This window comes from Equus caballus, chromosome 1 (assembly GCF_041296265.1).
Source record: "Equus caballus isolate H_3958 breed thoroughbred chromosome 1, TB-T2T, whole genome shotgun sequence".
NCBI classification, from domain to species: domain Eukaryota; kingdom Metazoa; phylum Chordata; class Mammalia; order Perissodactyla; family Equidae; genus Equus; species Equus caballus.
In genome coordinates, this window is record NC_091684.1 from 31,546,223 (window position 1) to 31,565,165 (window position 18,943).

Below are 18,943 nucleotides of genomic sequence, written 5' to 3' on the forward strand. Positions count from 1 at the left end.
AAGGCGAGCCTCTACAAATAATAATAAACCTCTTCTCCAATCATAATGCTATATAGCTAGAAATTAATTGCAAGAAAAAAGCTGAGAAAGGGACAAAGATGTGGAGACTAAAACAATATGCTATTGAAGAAGCAATGGATCATTGAAGAAATTAAAGAAGAAATCAAAAAATATCTGGAGACAAATGAAAACGATAACATGCCATACCAACTCATATGGGATACAGCAAAAGCTGTATTAAGAGGGAAATTCATCATAATTCAGGCACACCTTAACAAACAAGAAAAATCCCAAATAAGCAATCTCAAATTACACCTAACTGAAGTAGAAAAAGAAGAACAAACAAAGCCCAAAGTCAGCAGAAGGAGAGAAAGAATAAAAATCAGAGCAGAAATAAATGCTATTGAAACAAAAAAGGCTGTAGAAAGGATCAATGAAAGAAAGAGCTGGTTATTTGAGAAGATAAATAAAATTGACAAACCCCTAGCCAGACTTACAAAGAAAAAAAGGGAGAAAGCTCAAATAAACAAAATCAGAAATGAAAGAGGAGAAATAACAACAGAATCCACAGAAATACAATGGATTATAAGAGAATACTACAAAAAACTATATGCCAACCAAATGGGTAACCTAGAGGAAATGGATAAATTCTTAGACTCTTACAACCTGCCAAAGCTGAATCAGGAAGAAACAGACAATCGGAATAGACAATCACAAGGAAAGAGATTGAAACAGCAATCAAAAACATCCCAAAGAATAAAACCCCAGGACCAGATGGCTTTCCTGTAGAATTCTACCAAACTTTCAGATAGGATTTAATACCTGTCCTTTTCAAGCTATTCCAAAAAATTAGGGAGGGCGGAACACTTCCTAACACATTCTATGAGGCCAACATCATGCTGATACCAAAGCCTGACAAGGACAGCACGAAAAAGGAGAATGACAGGCCAATATTGCTGATGCACGTAGATGTAAAAGTTCTCAACAAAATTTTGGCAACGAGAATTCAGCAATTCATCAAAAGGATCATACATCATGATCAAGTGGAATTCATACCAGGGACACAGGGATGGTTCAACATCCACAAATCAATCAACGTGATACACCACATCAACAAACTGAGGCATAAAAACCTCATGATCATCTCAATAGATGCAGAGAAAGCATTTGACAAGATCCAACAGCCATTTATGCTAAAAACTCTTAACAAAATGGGGATAGACGTTAATTACCTTAACATAATAAAGGCCGTATATGACAAACCCACAGCCAACATCATACTCAATGGGCAAAAACTGAAAGCCATCCCCCTGAGAACAGGAACGAGACAAGGATGCCCTCTGTCAGCACTCTTATTCAACATAGTACTGGAGGTTTTGGCCAGAGCAATTAGTCAAGAGAAAGGAATAAAAGGAATCAAATAGGGAGTGAAGAAGTGAAACTCTCACTGTTTGCAGACAGCATGATCTTATATATAGAAAGCCCCAAAGAATCCACTGGAAAACTATTAGAAATAATCAACAACTACAACAAAGTTGCAGGGTATAAAATCAACTTACATAAATCAGTAGCATTTCTATACTCTAATAACGAATGAACAGAGAAAGAACTCAAGAAGACAATCCCAACAAAAAGAATAAAATACCTTGAGATGAATTTAACTAAGGAAGTGAAAGACCTATAAAACTTTCCTGAAAGAAATTGATGATGACATAAAGAGACGGAAAGACATTCCATGTACATGGATTGGAAGAATAAACGTAGTTAAAATGTCCGTTGTACCTAAAGCAATCCACAGATTCAATGCAATCCCAATCAGAATCCCAAAGACATGCTTTACAGAAATAGAACAAAGAATCCTAAAATTTATAAGGGGCAACAAAAGACCCTGAATTGCTAAAACAATCCTGAGAAAAAAGAACAAAACGAGAGGCATCACAATCCCTGACTTCAAAACATACTACAAAGCTACAGCAGTCAAAGCAGCATGGTACTGGTACAAAAACAGGTGCACAGATCAATGGAGCAGAATTGAAAGCCCAGAAGTAAAACCGCACATCTATGGACAGCTAATCTTCAACAAAGGAGCTGAGGGCATACAATGGAGAAAAGAAAGTCTCTTCAACAAATGGTGCTGGGAAAACTGGACAGCCACATGTAAAAGAATGAAAATTGACCATTCTTTTTCACCATTCACAAAAATAAATTCAAAATGGATCAAAGACCTAGAGGTAAGACCTGAAACCATAAGGCTTCTAGAAGAAAATATAGGCAGTACACTCTTTGACTATCACTATCAAAAGGATCTTTTTGGACACCATGTCTTCTCAGAGAAGGGAAACAATAGAAAGAATAAACAAATGGAACTTCATCAGACTAAAGAGCTTCTCCAAGGCAACAGAAAACAGGATTGAAACAAAAAAACAACCCACCAAGTGGGAAAATATTTGCAGGTCATATATCCAACAAAGGGTTAATCTCCATACTATATAAAGAACTCACACACTTCAACTACAAAAAAAAATCAAACAACCCAATCAAAAAATGGGCAGGGGACATGAACAGACATTTCTTCAAAGAAGACATATGGATGGCCAATAGGCACATGAAAAGATGCTCATCATCACTGATCACCAAGGAAATGCAAATCAAAACTACACTAAGATATCACTTTATACCCATCAGAATGGCAAAAATAACCAAAACAAAAAGTAACAAATGTTGGAGAGGTTGTGGAGAAAAAGGAAACCTCTGGTTCCTTTTTACACTGCTTGTGAGAATGCAAGCTGGTGTAGCCACTATGGAAAACAGTATGGAGACTTCTCAAAAAATTAAAAATAGAAATACCATATGACCCAGCCATCCCACTTCTGGCTATCTATCCAAAGAACTTGAAATCAGCAATTCCAAAAGTCTGTTGCACCCCTGTTTTCATTGCAGCATTATTTACAATAGCCAAGACATGGAAGCAACCTAAGTGCCCACTAACTGATGATTGGATAAAGAAGATATAGTGTATATATATACAATGGAATTTTACACAGCCATAAAAAAGGATAAAATCGTCCCATTCACAACAACATGGACTGACCTTGAGGGTATTATGTTAAGTGAAATAAGCCAGATAGAGAAAGACAATCTCTGTATGACTCCACTCACATGTGGAAGTTAAACATGTAGACAAAGAGAAGAGATTAGTGGCTACCAGGGGAAAGGGGAGATAGGAGGTGGGCACAAAGGGTGAAGGGGTGCACCTACAACACGACTGACAAACAACAATGCACAACTGAGATTTCACAAGGTTGTAAACTATCATAATCTCAATAAAAAGTTAAAAAAAAAAAGACTATGAGCCACCATTCTAACTATATGACATTCTGGAAAAAAATAAAGCTATAGAAAGTGAGTAAACAGACCAGTGGTTTCCAGGAGTTAAGGGGAAGGAGGGAAGGATGAATAGGTGGAGCACAGGGTATTTTTATGGGTGGACTTGTTTTGTATGATATGGTAATGACACATACATGACATTATGCATTTATCAAAACCCGTACAGCCTTACAACGCAAAGAGTAAATTGTAAACTATGGATTTTCCTTATGATAATCTATCAGTATTGGTTCAATTGTAACAAATGTATCATACCAAGGCAAGATTGTACTAATAAGGGAAATCATATGTGTGGATGGAAAGCCGGGGTATATTGGAACTCAGTGTACCATCTACATAATTTTCTGTAAAACTAAAATTGCTATAAAAATAAAGTCTATTAATTATGAAAACAAAGCCATAGTGTAGACCTACTTCTTGGAACTATGAATATCATTTATTGTGTTGTTTCACTTCATATTAGGGACAACACAAGAATCCGTTTAAAGCATACTATTGGGCAAAGGATCTGAGTAGACATTTCCCAAAGAAGAAATATAAATAGCCAATAAACATGTGAAAAGATATTCAACATCATTAGCTATCAGGGAAAAAAAAAATCAAAACCACAATGAGAAAGTACCTCACATCCACTAGGATGGCCATAGTCATAAAGGAAAATAACAACTGTTGGCAAGGCTGTGGAGAAATTGGAACCCTCACACACTGCTGATGGGAATGTAAAATAGTGCCATCACTTTGGAAAACAGTCTGTCAGTTCCTCAAAAAATTAAACATAGAGTTACATACGACCTAGCAATTCCACTCCTAGATATATATATCTAAGCGAAATACAAACATATGACCACACAAAAACTTCTACACAAATATTCATAGTAACATTATTCATAATATCCAAAATGTGGAAATCAACTAATGAATGGATAAAGAAATTGTGTTATAGCCATAAATGGAATATTATTTGACCATAAAAAGAAATGAGGTACTGATACATGTTACAACATGGATGAACATTGAAAAGATTATGCTAAATGAAAGAACCAAGTCACAAAAGAACATGCTGTATGATTCTCTTTATATGAAATATCCAGAATAGGCAAATCTAAAGAGACAGAAAGTAGTGGTTGCATAGGGATAAGGGTGATGGGGATGAGGGATGACTACTAAAGGACATGACCTTTCTTTTTGGGTTGATGAAAATGTTCTAAAATTTATTGCAGTGATGGTTGCACAACTGTGTGAATATACTTAAAACCATTGAATTATATACATTAATTTGGGGGATGGTATACTAAATAAATTATATCTCAATACTGCTGTTACCAAAAAAAACCTATTGTGTGTTAATGTTTTCTATTTTAAAGGGCATACAATGCATATTCCCTGACACTGGTTGGTGACAAAAGACTTGAGTTACTTCCTTAGAAGGTTTACACTTGTAATTATCAACAACATTGTCATCCTATATTTGCATAATATTTAGTTTACATAGCACTTCCAAATAATCTTCTATTTGGATCTCAAAATGCTAAATAAAGTGCCTAATAAAGTAAATATTATACAGGTGAGGAAACATTGGAAAAGGTGAAGCGAATTGCTAAATACAGCAGTGAGTGCTAAATCTGTCAGGAACTTGAGACTTCTAACAGAAAAGGAGATACTTTTTCTACTACCCTACAGGATTTTTTTTTTAAATGCTGTTAAAACTTCTTGGCTTTCTTCACTTCATTCAACAGATATTTATTGACTTCCTAGTATGTGCCAAAGGCACTGTACTAGTTTTAAAAGATACAACAGTAAATAACAGATAAATATCCTTGCCTACATCCTAATAGAGGAGATGGATGATAAATAGGACTGAAAACAGTTTATCGTTATCCTCTCTCACACAACGTTTTTGCCTGTTAGCCATTCAAATTGAAGCATTCGACTTGACCTTATTGCTTTTCTAACAATGAATTGATATATCCCTCCCTCTCTACACTACTCCTTCCCTCCCTCCCTCCCTCCCTCCTATCCTTCCTCTTTATTTTATAATTCAATGATACTTAGAAAATTTACAGACTTGTACAATCATTTCCACAGTCCAATTTTAGAACATTTCCATCACTCCAAAAAAAACCGTCGTGCCGGCTTATAGTCAGTCCCTGTAACCATTCTCAGTCCCAGGAAACACTAATCTGCTTTCTGTCTTTATAGATTTGTTTTTTATGGATACTTCTTATAACTGGAATCATACAATATGTAGTCTTTTGCATCTGGCATCTTTCGCTTAGCATGTTTTTGAGGTTTATCTATACTGTAGCATGTAAAAGTAGTTCATTCTTTTTATTGCTGAGGAGTATTCCAATCTATGGATATATGTCACATTTTGCTTTTCTATTCACCAGATGGTGGACATTTGGTTTGTTTCTACTTTTTGGCTATGATAAATAATGCTGCTATAAATATTCACATGCAAGTCTTTGTGTGGATATATGCTGTCATTTCTGTTAGGAAGATACTTGGAAGGGAATGGAGTTGCTAGTTCATATGGTAAATTTATGTTTATTTTTTCACAAACTGCCAAACTATTTTCCAAAGTAGCTTTGCCATTTTACATTTTCACCAGCAATGTATGAGATTTCCAGTTTTCCTGTATCTTTGGAAACACTTGTTAATGTCTATCTTTTTTATTATAGCCCTACCAGTGGGTTTGAAGTAGTATCTTAATATGGCTTTAATTAGCACTTCTGTAATGATGAATGATGTTGAGTATCTTTTCATGTAATTTTCATGTGCTTATAAGTCATTCTTACACCTTCTTTGATGAAATATCTACTCAAATTTTCTGCCCTTTTATTTGGATTATCTTATTATTGAGTTGTAAGAGTTTTAAATATATTCTGGGTCAGCCCAGTGGCGCAGCAGTTAAGTTTGCACGTTCCGCTTCTCAGTGGCCCAGGGTTTGCCGGTTCGGATCCCTGGTGCGGACCTGGCACTGCTTGGCAAGCCAGGCTGTGGTAGGCGTCCCACATATAAGTAGTGGAAGATGGGCACGGATGTTAGCTCAGGGCCAGTCTTCCTCAGCAAAAAGAGGAGGATTGGCAACAGGTATTAGCTCAGGGCTAATCTTCCTCAAAAAAAAAAAAAAAAAGAAAGAAAATATTAAATATATATATATATATTCTGGATACAAGTTCTTTATCAAATATATGACTTGCAAATACTTTCTCCCAGTCTATAGCTCATATTTTCACTTTCTTTATGGCATCTTTCGAAGCACAGAAGTTTTGAATTTTGAAAGTTCAATTTCTCAATTTTTTAATTTTATGGATTGCACTTTTGGTGTCATATCTTTGCCTAACCCAAGATCACAAAGTGTTTTCTCCTATATTTTCTTCTAAGTGTTTTACAGTTTTTGCTCTGACATTTGGGCATAAGATCCATTAGGAGTTAATTTTTGAGTATGGTTGAGAAGTATGAATCTAAATCATCTTTTTGCATGTAAATATCTCAGCACTGTTCATTTAAAAGACTATTCTTTCCCTATTGAATTCTCTTGACACTTTTCTCAAAAATCAATTGACCATAAATGGGTTTATTTCTGGACTCTTAATGCTGTTCCACTGATCTGTATGTCTGTTCTTATATTAGGATTCCATCGTCTTGATTACAGTAGCTTTATAATGAGTTTTGAAATTGGAAAGTGTAACTCCTTCAACTTTGTTCTTTTTCAAAATTGTTTTGGCTATCCTAGTTGTTGGTAGTTCCATGTAAATTTTAGGATCAGCTTATTGATTTCCTCAATAAAGCCTGAGATTTTAATAGAGAAAGCATTGAATCTATAGATCAGTTTGGGGAGAATTGTCATCTTAACAATTTTGAGTCTTTCTTCCCGTGAGCATAGATTATCTCTCCATTTATTTAATTTTTAATTTCTCTCAGCAATGTTTTATAGTTTTCAGTGTGCAAGTTTTACACTTCTTTTGTTAAGTTCATCCTTAAGTATTTTATCCTTTTTGATGCAATGGAATTATTTTCTTAATTTCATTTTTGTATTGTGCATTGCTAGTATTTAGAAATAAAATTGATTTCACATATAATCTTTCATCCTCTATCCTTGCTGAACTTCTTTTTAGATCTTATATGTTTTCCTCCATGTATGTGCATTCTTTAGGATTTTCTGTGTACAGGATATGTTGTCTGAGAGTAAAGATAATTTTATTTCTTCTTTTCCAATTGGTATACTTTTTATTTCTTTTCCTTGCCTGGTTGCTGGCTAGAACCTCTAATATAAATGTTAAATATAAGTGTCAAGAGCACACATCCTTGCCTTGTTCCCAATCTTACAGGGAAAACATTCAGTATTTCACCATTAAGTATGATGTTTTACCATTAAGCATTCAGTATTTCACCATTAAGTATGTAGGTTTTGGGCCAGCCCCATGGTGCATGAGTTAAGTTTGCACGTTCCACTTCGGCTGCCTGGGGTTCGACGGTTCACATCCTGGGTGCGTAACTACACACTGCTTGTCAAGCCATGCATACTGTGGCAGGCATCCCACATAAAATAGAGGAAGATGGGCACGGGTGTTGGCTCTGGACCAGTCTTCCTCAGCAAAAAGAGGAGGATTGGCAGCAAATGTTAGCTCAGGGCTAATCTTCCTCAAAAAAAAAAGTATGTAAGTTTTTCTTAGATGCCGTTTATCAGATTGAGGAATTTCCCTTCTATTTATAGTTTATTGAGAGTATTTATCAGGAATAGGTGTTGGATTTTTGTCGTTCCTTTTTTTTTTTTTTGCATCTATTGAGATAATGTTTAGGCTTTTTTTTCTATTAATATGATATTTTACATTAGTTGAGGGTTTTGGTTGGGTTTTTTTGATGAGGAAGATTGGCTATGAGCTAACATCTATTGCCAATATCCCTCTTTCTGCTTGAGGAAGATAATCGCTGAGCTAAACATCCATGCCAATCTTCCTCTGTTTTGTATGTGGCATGCTGCCACAGCATGGCTTGATGAGCGGTGTGTAGGTCCACGCCTGAGATCTGAACCTGTGAACCCCAGGCCACTGAAGCAGAGCATGCAAACTTAACCACTACACCACTGGACCAACCCCTGCATTAGCTGAGTTTTGATATTAAATCAACCTTGCATTACTGGCATAAATTCTACTTTATTGTGGTATTATAATATTTTTTATATATTGCTGGATTCAGTTTGTAAATATTTTATAGTGGACTATTGAATCTATATTTATGAGGGGTATTCATCTGTTGTTTTCTTTTCTTCTAATGTCTTTGTGTCACTTAGGTATCAGGGGAATATTGGCCTCATAAAATGAGTTGGGAAGTATTCCCTCCTCCTCCATTTTCTGGAAAAGTTTGTAGCTAACATCTGTTGCCAATCCTCCTCTTGTTTTACTTGAGGAAGATTAGCCCTGAGCTAGCATCTGTGCCCATCTTCTTCTATTTTGTATGTGGGTCACCATCACAGCATGGCTTGACGAATGGTGTACGTCCACACCCAGGATCTGTACCTGTGAACCCAGGCCAGTGAAGCAGAGGACACCAGACTTAACCTCTATGCCACAGGGCCAGCCCCTATTATTTCTTCCTTGAATATTTGATAGAATTCACCAATTAAGCCATCTGGGTCTGGACTTTCTTGTGGAAATATTTTTAATGATTAATGAATATTTTTAATTCAATGTCTTTTGTTATAGGCCTATTCAGATTTTCTATTTATTTTTGTCAGTTTTAGTAATTTATGTCTTTTTGAAAACTTTTCACTTCATCTGAGTTGTCTAAATCAGTGGTATGAAGTTGTTCATAATAGTCCCTGGTTCTTTTAATTACTGTGAAGTCCTTTGTGGTTTATCCCCCTTTCATTCGTAATTTTGGTAATCTGTGACTTCTTTCTTTTTGTCTTGCTCAGTCTGGCTAACGGTCTGTCAACTTTGTTCATCTTCTCAAAGATCCAGCTTCTGCTTTCATTGATTTTCTCAATTTTTTTCTATCACTGATTTCCACTCTAATTTTTATTATTTCATTCCTTCTTCTTGATTTGGGTTTAGTTTTCTCTTCTTTTTCTACTTTCTTAAAATAGAAGTTTGGATTATTGATTTGAGATCTTTCTTCTTCTTTTTTTTTTTTAAGATTTTTTAATTTTTTTCCTTTTTCTCCCCAAAGCCCCCTAGTACATAGTTGTATATTCTTTGCTGTGGGTCCTTCTAGTTGTGACATGTGGGATGCTGCCTCTGTGTGGTCTGATGAGCAGTGCCATGTCCGCGCCCAGGATTCGAACCAACGAAACACCGGGCCGCCTGCAGCGGAGCGCGTGAACTTAACCACTCGGCCACGGGGCCAGCCCCTAGATCTTTCTTCTTTTTAAGCATATGAGTCTAAGGCTATAAATTTCCCTGTAAGCTTTGCTTTTCTCCCCCCCTAAACTGCAAAAATTTATTTTCTCGCTCTTCTGAATGCTGTAAGTCCAAGATCAAGGTATCAGCAGATACAGTTTCTTCTGAGGCCTGTCTCCTTGGCTTACAGATGACAACTTTCTCAGTATTTTCTCACATGGTCTTCCTTCTGAGTGTGCATCCCTAGTGTCTCTTTGTGTGCCCCAAATTTGCTTTTTTTAAAAGATGTCTTTTAGAGCAAATTTTTAGGTTCACAGCAAAATTGAGAGGAAGGTACAGAGATTTCCCATATATTCCCTGCCTCCACATATGCATAACCTTTCCTACTATCAACATCCTCCACTAGAGTGGTACATTTGATACAATTGATGAGCCCACATTAATGCATCATAATCACCCAAAGTTCATAGTTTATATTATGTTTCACTTTTGGTATGCACATACTAAGGGTTTGTGCGAATGTATAGTGACATGTATCCATCATTACGGTGTCATACAGAATATTTTCACTGCCCTAAAAGTCCTCTGTGCTTCAGCTATTCATCCGTCCCTCCTCTCCCCAAACCCTAGCAACCACTGATCCTTTCACTGCCACCATAGTTTTGCCTTTTCCGTGTTATATAGTTGGAACCATACAGTATGTAGCCTTTTCAGATCGGCTTCTTTCACTTAGTGATATACATTTAAGATTCTTCTATGCCTTTTCATAGCTTGGTAGCTCATTTCCTTTTAGTGCTGAATAATATTCCGTTGTTGGGATGTACCACAGTTTATTTATTCATTCATCTACTGAACGACATCTTGGTTGCCTCCAAGTTTTGGCAATTACGAATACAGCTGCAGTAAACCCATGTGCAGACAGAAGTGTGGACGTAAGTTTTCAGCTCCTTTGGGTAAATAAGAGGGAGGACAATTGCTGGATCATATGGTAAGAGTATGTTTTGTTTTGTAAGAAACCACCAAGTCTTCCAAAGAGGGTGTATCATTTTGCATTCCCACCAGCAATGAATGAAATTTCCTGTTACTCCACATCCTAGCTAGTATTTGCTGTTGTCAGTGTTCCACATTTTGGCCATTCTAATAGGTATGTAGTGGTATTTCATTGTTGTTTTAATTTGCATTTATTTCCCTGATGACATATGGTATTGAGCATCTTTTCATATACTTATTTGCCATCTGTATATCTTCTTTGGTGAGGTATCTGTTAAGATCTTTGGCTCCATTTTTAATCAGGTTGTTTGCTTTCTGATTGTTGAGTTTTAAGAGTTCTTTGTATATTTTGGATAACAGTTCTTTATCATATGTGTCTTTTGCAAGTATTTTCTCCCAGTCTGTGGCTTTTCTTCTCATTCTCTTGACGCTTTCTTTTTGCAGAGCAGAAGTTTTTAATTTTAATGAAGTCCAGCTTATTAATTATTTCTTTCCTGGATTGTGCTCTTGGTGTTATCCCATACATTTTTATACATTATATTTTAATTACATTTATTTTAAAATATTTTCCAATTCCCTTTGTGATTTCTTCTTTGACTCATGGATTATTTGTTTAATTTCTAAATATTTATAGATTTCTCAAATTTCTTTCTGTTGAATTCTAGTTTAATTCTGTTGTGGTCAGGGCACATACATTATATGATTTAATCCTTTTAAATATACGAGATTTGTTTTATGGCCTAGCATATGATCTATCCTGTAGGATGTTCTATACACACTAGAAAAGAATGTGTATCCTGCTGTTGTTGAGTAGAGTATTCTCTAGATATTAATCAGGTCAAGTTAGCTGATAGTGTTACTCAAGTTTTCTACATCCTTGCTGATTTTCTGTCTAGTTGTTCTATCTATTATTAAGAATGTGGTATTGAAGTTTCCTTCTATTACTGTTGAATTTTCTATTTTTCTCTTCAATTTTGTAAATTTTGCTCCATGTATGTTGGTGTTCTGTTGTTGGTATGTATATATTTATAATTGTTATATCTTCCTGATAAATTGACTGTTTTATCATTATAAAATGCCCCACATTGTCTCTTGTAACATTTTTGTCGTAAAGCCTATTTTGTCTGATATTAGTATAGTCGTTCCAGTTCTCTTATGGTTACTATTTGCATGATATATCTTTTTTCATCCTTTTACTTTCAACCTTTTTGACTTTAAAGTTTGTCTTTTTAGTTGGATCATATTTTTTATTCAGCCTGACAATTTCTGCTTTTAATTAGTGTTTAATCCATTTACATTTAATGTAATTGTTGACATGGTTGAATTTACATCTGCCATCTTACTATTTTCTATTTTTTTCATTTTTTTCTTCCTCTGTTTCTCTTTTACTGCCTTTATATGCAAAAGTGATATTGTCTAAGGCACCATTTAAATTTCTTGGCTTTTGTTTTTAGTTATTTTCTTAGTAGTTTCTTACTGTAATACATCTTAACTCATTACAATCTACTTTAGAGTAATACTAACTTTATTCCAGTTAAATACAGAAACTTTGCTCCGAAAGAGCTCCACGTCCCCCTCCTTTGTGCCACTATTATTCTAAATATTACATCTTTATATGTTGTAAGGCCAACAATACAGTTTTATAGTTTTTGTTTTATGCAACTGTTATTTAAATTAGTTAAGAGAAGAGTAATGAATATTTTCAACTGTCTTTTGTATTTCCCTATGTTATTACCCTTACTAGTGTTCTCTATTTCTTTGTGTAGTTTTGAGTCACCATCTGGTGTCATTTCCTTTCAACCTAAAAGATTTCCTTTCTAATTTCTTGTAAGGCAGATTTTCCCACAACAAATTCTGTCCTTTGTTTTCCTGAGAAGTTCTAAATTTTGCTTTCAGTTTTGAAGGATAGATTGCTGCATATAGAATTCTTCGTTGACTTTTTTTTCTTTCACCATTTTGAATATGTCATCCCACTGTCTTCTGGCCCCCATTTTTTCTGGTAAAAATTCAGCTGTTAATTTCATTGTGTTCCTCTGTATGTAAAGAATCATTTCAGTTCCAAGATTTGCATTTTATCATTTTTTATAATTTCTATTTCTTTATCTATATTTGGTTAGTTGATAAAATCATACTTTCATTTAATTTTCATTGTTCCCTTTAGTTCTTTGAGCATAATTATAATAGCAGTTTTGAAGTTCTTGTCTGCGAAGTCTAACATTTGAGCTCCTTAAAGACAGTTTCTATTGACTGCTTTTTTTCTTGCTTGTGGGTCACACCTTCCTATTTCTTTGCACCTCATAATTTTTGTTGTTGTTGAAAACTATATATTTTAGATAATGTGTTGGAGCAACTCTGGATTTTGAATCCTCAATCCCAGAGGTCGTTTTTGTTGTTTCTTTTTTGTTTATTTGTTTGTTAGTGACTTACATGGATTAATTCTGTGGAGTCTGTCTCCTTTGCATCATATAGCTGCTGATATTTCTTAAGTTTTTAATTTTTTTTTTTGCATCTGAGCTAACATCTGTTGCCAATCTTCTTTTCTTTTTCTCCTCCTCCTCCGCCTCCCCCTCCCGAGAGCCCCCCAGTATGTGGTTGTGTGTTCTAGTTGTAAGTCCTTCTGGTTGTGCTCTGTGGGACACTGCCTCAGCATGGCCTGATGAGTGGTGCCATGTCTGCTCCCGGGATCCGAACCAGGAAAATCTTGGGCCGCGGAAGTGGAGTGCATGAACTTAACTGCTCAGCCCCTGGGCTGGCCCCAAGTTTTTAATTTTGTAATCATTTTTTTATTTTTAAGGCCAGTTTCCTAGGGGTTGCCCCTGAGTCAATATAGCTTAATGGTGAGACAATGATTGATCAGAAGTTGTGCTTATTTTGAGCCAGTAAGGCTTCACTCTTTGCCAGTGGATCTCTGTGTGGATTAAGGAACACAGTCAAAATTTAGGCAGTTTACAAGTGTGACTGGCTTTTACTTTCCGACATGCCTTCTCAAGTCTTCTTTATGAGTGTACTAGGTTTCACATTCATCTGGGAAAGCCTGGATAGCTAGTGCCCTCTCCAGTCTCTCCTGAGCATGCACAGCCTTACAGATTGCAAGGAGTTTGTGTGAGCTTATCAAGGCCTATGGTGGCTGTCTCATTCCCCAGATCTCACTGCTAAATTTCTTGCAAGTCTACTGGTCTATTTCTTGTCCGTACCAGTATCAAAACCTCAAGCCAGCCAGAGATGTTGGCTTTACCTGGGGCATGTGTTTCATTCCAAATCAAGTTAGCCCCCTCTAGCAGGGGAGCTGGTGGTTTCTAGGACTTTCCTTACCCTTTTAGAACTATCAAGATAATATAAACTGGGGGAGGCAGTTTTGCTCTAAATTATTTCACTCAGCCACTTTGTTATTATTGAACATTAAAGTTTTTCTCACTTTTTGATACAATGACCATCTTTATGAAGCTTTCCTTTCTTACTACTTGTATTAGTTTCCTAGGTCTGTCATACAAATTTACCACAAGCTCGGTAGTATAAAACAACAGAAATTTATTTTCTCACAGTTTAGGAGACCAGAAACCCAAAATCAAAGCAGCACTGAGGTTGATTCCTTCTAGAGGCTCTGAGAGAGAATCTATTTCATGGCTCTCTCCTAGCTTCTGGTAGCTGCCAGCAATCCTTGGCATAGCAGCATCCCTCCAATCTTTGCCTCCACTGTCACATAGTCTTCTTCCCTGTGTGTCTGTGTACCTGAATCTCCCTCTCCTCTCTCTTATAAAGACACGAGTCATTGGATTTAGGGCACACCCTAATCCCATATGACCTCATCTTAACTAATTACATCTTCAAAGACCTATTTACAAAGAAGGTCACATTCTAAAGTTCCAGGTAGACATGAATTTGGGGGGACGCTAGTCAACCCAGCATTCATTCTAAAGCATCACCTGAATATCTGTAAGGTCTCTCTGTTGTGGATTAGGCGACCTTTTGTAAAGATTAGTTAGGAAATGAATAGAACTGTAAAATAGCACTTGACATTTTTGTTGAGGTGGTTCTTCCAGTTAAGCTAGCTCACACCTTCTTTTTTGGTTATTTTATTCATATTATTAGGAAAAAGACAGAGAGGTCTGTGGACAGGAAAGGTTTAGCAGAGCCTCGCTCCTCTCAACTCTGACTTACATGTCTGCTTTTATTGTAGAGCCAAATAACTATCGGACCATGCATGGCCGGGCAGTAAATGGCAGCCAGTTGGGAAAGGATTACATCCAGCTGAAGAGCCTGTTACAGCCCATCCGGATTTACTCCAGAGCCAGCTTGTATGGCCCTAACATTGGGCGACCCAGGAAGAACGTCATCGCCCTTCTAGATGGGTAGGTCAGATTACTTAGCAGTTCTTATAGCATTGTTCATTAAAGGTAATGAATTAATGTATTTGCATTTTTCCTGGTTATTTCTGGTCTTAAGAAAGATAGAGAGACTTTTCCAGTGACTTTTCCCACTCTAAATCAGGGATTCTCCATCAAACAGTGGAGGAACTTCTCATCTCTCCAGGTGTTCCACAGGCAGCAGAAGATGGTAGGATTGGGGAAGGATATCACAATCTCCAGGACAGATTGGAAGGGATGGCTTGTTTCAAAAGCATATTTAATATTACAGTATTTCATAGCATCATTTATATATATATATTTTTTTTCTTTTTCTTTTTGGTGAGGAAGATTGGCTCTGACCTAACACCTGTTGCCAATCTTCCTCGTTTTGCTTGTGGAAGATTGTCACTGAGCTAACATCTGTGCCAATCTTGTTCTATTTTGCATGTGGCATACTGCTACAGCATGGCTTGATGAGTGCTGTGTAGGTCTGGGCCCAGGATCCAAACCTGTGAACTGTGGGCTGCCAAAGTGGAACACACAAACCCACCCACTATGCCACCAGGCCGGCCTCTCATTTTATATCTTTAAAAAAGCAAAATAATGTCTACTCTATTCTTGTAACATCCTACAGAAAGTAAAGCTTGACAAAATCCTGGCCAGTGGAGCTGAGTTAAAAAGTTGAGAAACACTACAAATACTTGTAGATTAAAGCACAACTTGATAGGTTTAATAGCAGGTGTTCTGGAGAATTGCTACCATATGATTTATTTAGTTTTGATCTAATCTAATAATCATTTTTTAAGCCTTGGCTGTGGGTGAAGCACTGTATTAAATGCTCTCTGCCCCAGTCCTGCTGGTGGGCCAGGCCCAGGTGAATAAGTGGACATCCACTCAGGTCGGGTCCAGTTATGCAGGGAGAGAAGGAACGTCTGAGAGAACTGCATGAGGAAGGCTGAAGATGTGTGGATCCAAGACCCAAAGTGGAGATGTAACTGGAGCAGGAAGGGTGGAAATAAGGAAGCTTGGAGACTCAGGAGTTCTTTTGGAACACAGAGTATGCACCAAGGCATACCTTTTATGTGGCATCTTGTTGTACTCTGGGGTAGGCATGGTTATTCCTGCAAACTCAAAGATGAGTAAGACATTTTCCGGTGAAGTGCACAGCCCAAGTGAGGTTAGATAAATGCCATAGAGTACAAATAGAGATATCCGATGAAAGAGAAACCCTTGGCCAATGTCTCAGATGGCCCTTATGGCTTCATGGCTCCTGCAAATCTCTCTCCTCCCTTTTTTGGTGACTTAGTCTTTATCTAAGCTAATGAACATAGCAGATATTACTGAAGGTTTGGAAAGGCAGAGGATTTATATTGTAACAACATTAACAATCTAAAATTTAATTTTAAGTGTTTTCTTCTTTACAAAGTCTCCTCAAGCCCTTGCTTCAACTCCTGTCCTTTGTCCATCCTTCTCTTTTCTCCCCTTCTACTTGCGAACAACTTTTCCTTTTTCTTTTTTTGCTGAGAAAGGTTAGCCCTGAGCTAACATCTGTGCCAATCTTCATCTATTTTATATGTGGGTCACTGCCACAGCATGGCTGACAAGTGCCTGGATTCTGAACCTACAAACTTGGGCTGCCGAAGTGGAGTACACTGAACTTAACCGCTAGGCAATGGAGCTGGCCCCTACATTCCCTTTTTCTTGCAGAACAATTTCATAACCTTGGCCCCTAACCACAAATGCAGCTCTGGGCTTTCCTTTGCATACTTTCACTAGACTTTGAAATTACTCTGCATGTGTGTGTGTGTGTGTGTATGGGATGGAGATGGAGAGGTTAGTTTTATTTTGCGTGTTATAATTAGGGAATAAGAATCACATGTGTAAAAGTTTATTCATTGTTCATAATATATAATCAAGCAAAGCCAATAATTCTATCATTTAAATCCACATAGTTATTCTTTTGGATTATCTTTTTTCTTTAATGATTTGATTAATGTCTTCCCATGGGACTGACAATGTCCTCTGAGTATCCTGACCTTGTATCAATCATTTATTCATTCTGCAATTGTTTCTTGAGTAAGTGCTATGTCCTGGGTGCTTCATCTGGAACTTGTAATATGATAATAAACAAAAACAGATACTTTCTCTGCCCTCATGGAGTATATAATATTTAGGGGAGACACAGACGTTATATCAACTGATCTTAAAACTAAGACAATACCAAGAGAGGTACTGTAAGGGCTGGGATTTGACTCAGTTAGGAGGTCATGAAAGGATTTCCTAAAGAAGTCACACATAAGAGGAAGAGAGATATTTAAAGTGTAACCTAAATGATGAGTAGGCATTAACTAGACAAAGTGAGAAGTGAAAAATATCAGTGTTCTTGGGAGAAAGAAAGGGTTGTGCAAAAGCCCAGAGGATGAAAAAAGGGCCAGATGGACTAAAGAAAGGTATAGCCACAGAAGTAATTAGGAGTCGTATTGTATAGGAGCTTATATGCATAGTGAAGGTCTTAGAACTTTTTCTAAGTGCAGTGGGAAAGATGTTGAATGTTTTTAAGCTTGGAAGGGAAATAATTTGACTTATTATACAAAAAGTATGCTATGTCTGCTCTGTGCAAAATGGATTGGAAAGGAAGCAGGGAAATCAGTGAGAAGGCTACTGCAGCAGAAAGAATGATAGGGACCTGGTCTAGGGTGGTGGCAATGGAAAACATTGTTGGAGGTAGAATCCACAGGATATATTGGTTAAGTATATAGTGATGTGACATAGGGATGTGTACCTAGCTTGGTGGATTGTAGTCATTTACTGAGATGGGAAGACTTGGGGGAATAATTGATTCTGGGAAGACAATCATAGCTTTAGTTTTCATGTTATGTTTATTACGCTTGAATCGAAATGGAGATGTCAAGTGTATCATTGAATATGAGATCAAGGATCAAGGTCTCTGCTAGAAATATTAATTTGGGGGGGTCATTAGCATGGAAATGTTATTTAAGGCCATTGGAATAGAGGAGATCATTTAGAGAGACTGTGGAAAGATAAGAGACAGAGGCTCAGGAGAGAGCCCAGAGGAACTCTCACATTTAGAGATGTGAAAAAAAGGGGAATGGTCTCAGAGGTAAGAGGAAAGGGAGAGATTGAGATATCACAAGAACCAAGAAAAGAGAGTTTTAAATGAGGAGGAATGCTGCTAGGAAGCCGGGAGGTCAAGTAACAGGAGGACAGAGAAGTGCCATTGCATTTGGCAACATGCAGGTTGTTGGTGACCTTGAGAAACACAGTTCAGTTGAGTGGTAGGAGCAGAAGTCAGATCACAATACGGTGAATGAGGGGGTGAGAAGTTGGAAACAATAATGTAGACAATAACTCTTAGGAGAATTTTTACTGTGAAGGAGAGCAGAAAAATGAAGGGAGATGTGGGATCAAGAAAAGTGATGGCACTTTTCCCCTTTAATGTGGAAGATAGCAGAACAAGTTTATATGTTGATGAGACTTATCCAGGAGAGGAGAAGAGCTACATGATACAAAAGATTGAGGATATAACCAAAGTGAGAAGTTCTTTAAGGTTAGAAGAAATGGAATCCGGAGGGATTGGCCTTCGTTAAATGGAGGGGCAATTCCACCAGGGTAACAGATGGTAAGAAACAAATATTTCTCTCTATCAGAGAGTTAAAAGTCAAACTGAGGAGACGCTGCTACCCAGAACATCAGGTGTAGTTAGGGCATCCCAGTCTGTGTACATGGTGTAAATGTAAGCACATAGGTGTGGGTTCATTATGAATATGTCAAGAAGCTTGGGCATGACAGTAAGCAACAGATGAAAGAAATGAGCATATGACTGGGTATTGTTGTGGCAAGTGGTGGAGTGCACTT

General features: G+C 37.0%; 1 protein-coding gene across 3 annotated transcripts in view; it reads left to right on the forward strand.

Annotated features, from left to right (window-relative positions):
- The window catches only part of HPSE2 (heparanase 2 (inactive)), a 607,109-nt gene that overhangs the window by 359,472 nt on the left and 228,694 nt on the right, over positions 1–18,943 (forward strand). For all 3 annotated transcript variants that reach the window (XR_011421956.1, XM_023641185.2, XM_023641195.2), the window contains exon 5: positions 14,899–15,070. Coding sequence is in view for 2 of the 3 variants with exons in the window: in XM_023641185.2 (XP_023496953.1) it covers positions 14,899–15,070 (172 nt within the window). In the remaining variant the exon portion in view is untranslated. The remainder of the gene's footprint in view (positions 1–14,898; positions 15,071–18,943) is intronic.